The 818-nt window shown below is 41.2% G+C and overlaps 1 protein-coding gene across 1 annotated transcript; it reads left to right on the forward strand.

The window, feature by feature from the left end:
• The first annotated feature begins 60 nt into the window (after window positions 1-60).
• Window positions 61-612, forward strand: LOC143026743 (uncharacterized). Its single transcript, XM_076187513.1, has one exon. The coding sequence runs from the start codon at window positions 61-63 to the stop codon at window positions 610-612; it is 552 nt and encodes a 183-aa protein (XP_076043628.1).
• Window positions 613-818: the final 206 nt, after the last annotated feature.

The raw sequence follows: 818 nt of genomic DNA on the forward strand, positions 1-818 counted from the left end.
TGCTGTCCTCCTTAAATCTTTCCCATCCCACCATCTTTGATCGTATGGGATGAGATAGTGATGGCAAATAAAAACACGTTGACCGCACTTGATATTACGTTACGAGATGTTCTCGAGAACGAAAAGTTTATGGGAGGTAAGGTGTTTGTTTGCGCAGGGGATTTCAGACAAATTCTCCCTGTTATCCGAGGCGGTGGAAAGAACGAGGAACATTGCATCAAGTCAAGTTATATGTGGAACGATCTGACAAAGTTAGAGTTGACAGAAAATGTATGTCTGAAGAAGGATGACACAAAAAACATTCTATTTGCTCAGAAATTATTACAATTGGGATCTCAAAGTGAGGGTCCCGTTGAATCCGACGAAGAATTTGGTGTAAGAGTCAAATCTCGCCAAGAGTTGGTTGATAAAGTTTATGATGACATAGAAAATGACCACCTGAACGCGTCGTATTTTGAAAAACGAGCTATAGTATCACCTACGAATGATGGTGTCGACAACATCAATCAGATGATTCACGAGAAACTAAAAGAGAAGGAAGTCATTACAATAGTGTTGATGTTGCAGTCGAAGAAGGAACGGATATACAGACTTCAGTTTTCAACGCCATGACAGCCCATCCCTTCCGCCTCATCAGCTTAGGGTAAAGGTAGGGAGTGTGCTAATGATCATACGAAATATTTGCCCACCGAAGCTATGCAACGGGACAAGAATCATAGTGACAAACTTGAAAAATAATGTTTTAGTCGGGAAAATATTAGGTGGAAGTTACCGCGGAGAGCAAGTGATGATACCTAGAATCACGTTAGAGGCTCAAG

Source organism: Oratosquilla oratoria, chromosome 7 (genome assembly GCF_046742065.1).
Source record: "Oratosquilla oratoria isolate Oo_2021 chromosome 7, ASM4674206v1, whole genome shotgun sequence".
Lineage (NCBI taxonomy): Eukaryota > Metazoa > Arthropoda > Malacostraca > Stomatopoda > Squillidae > Oratosquilla > Oratosquilla oratoria.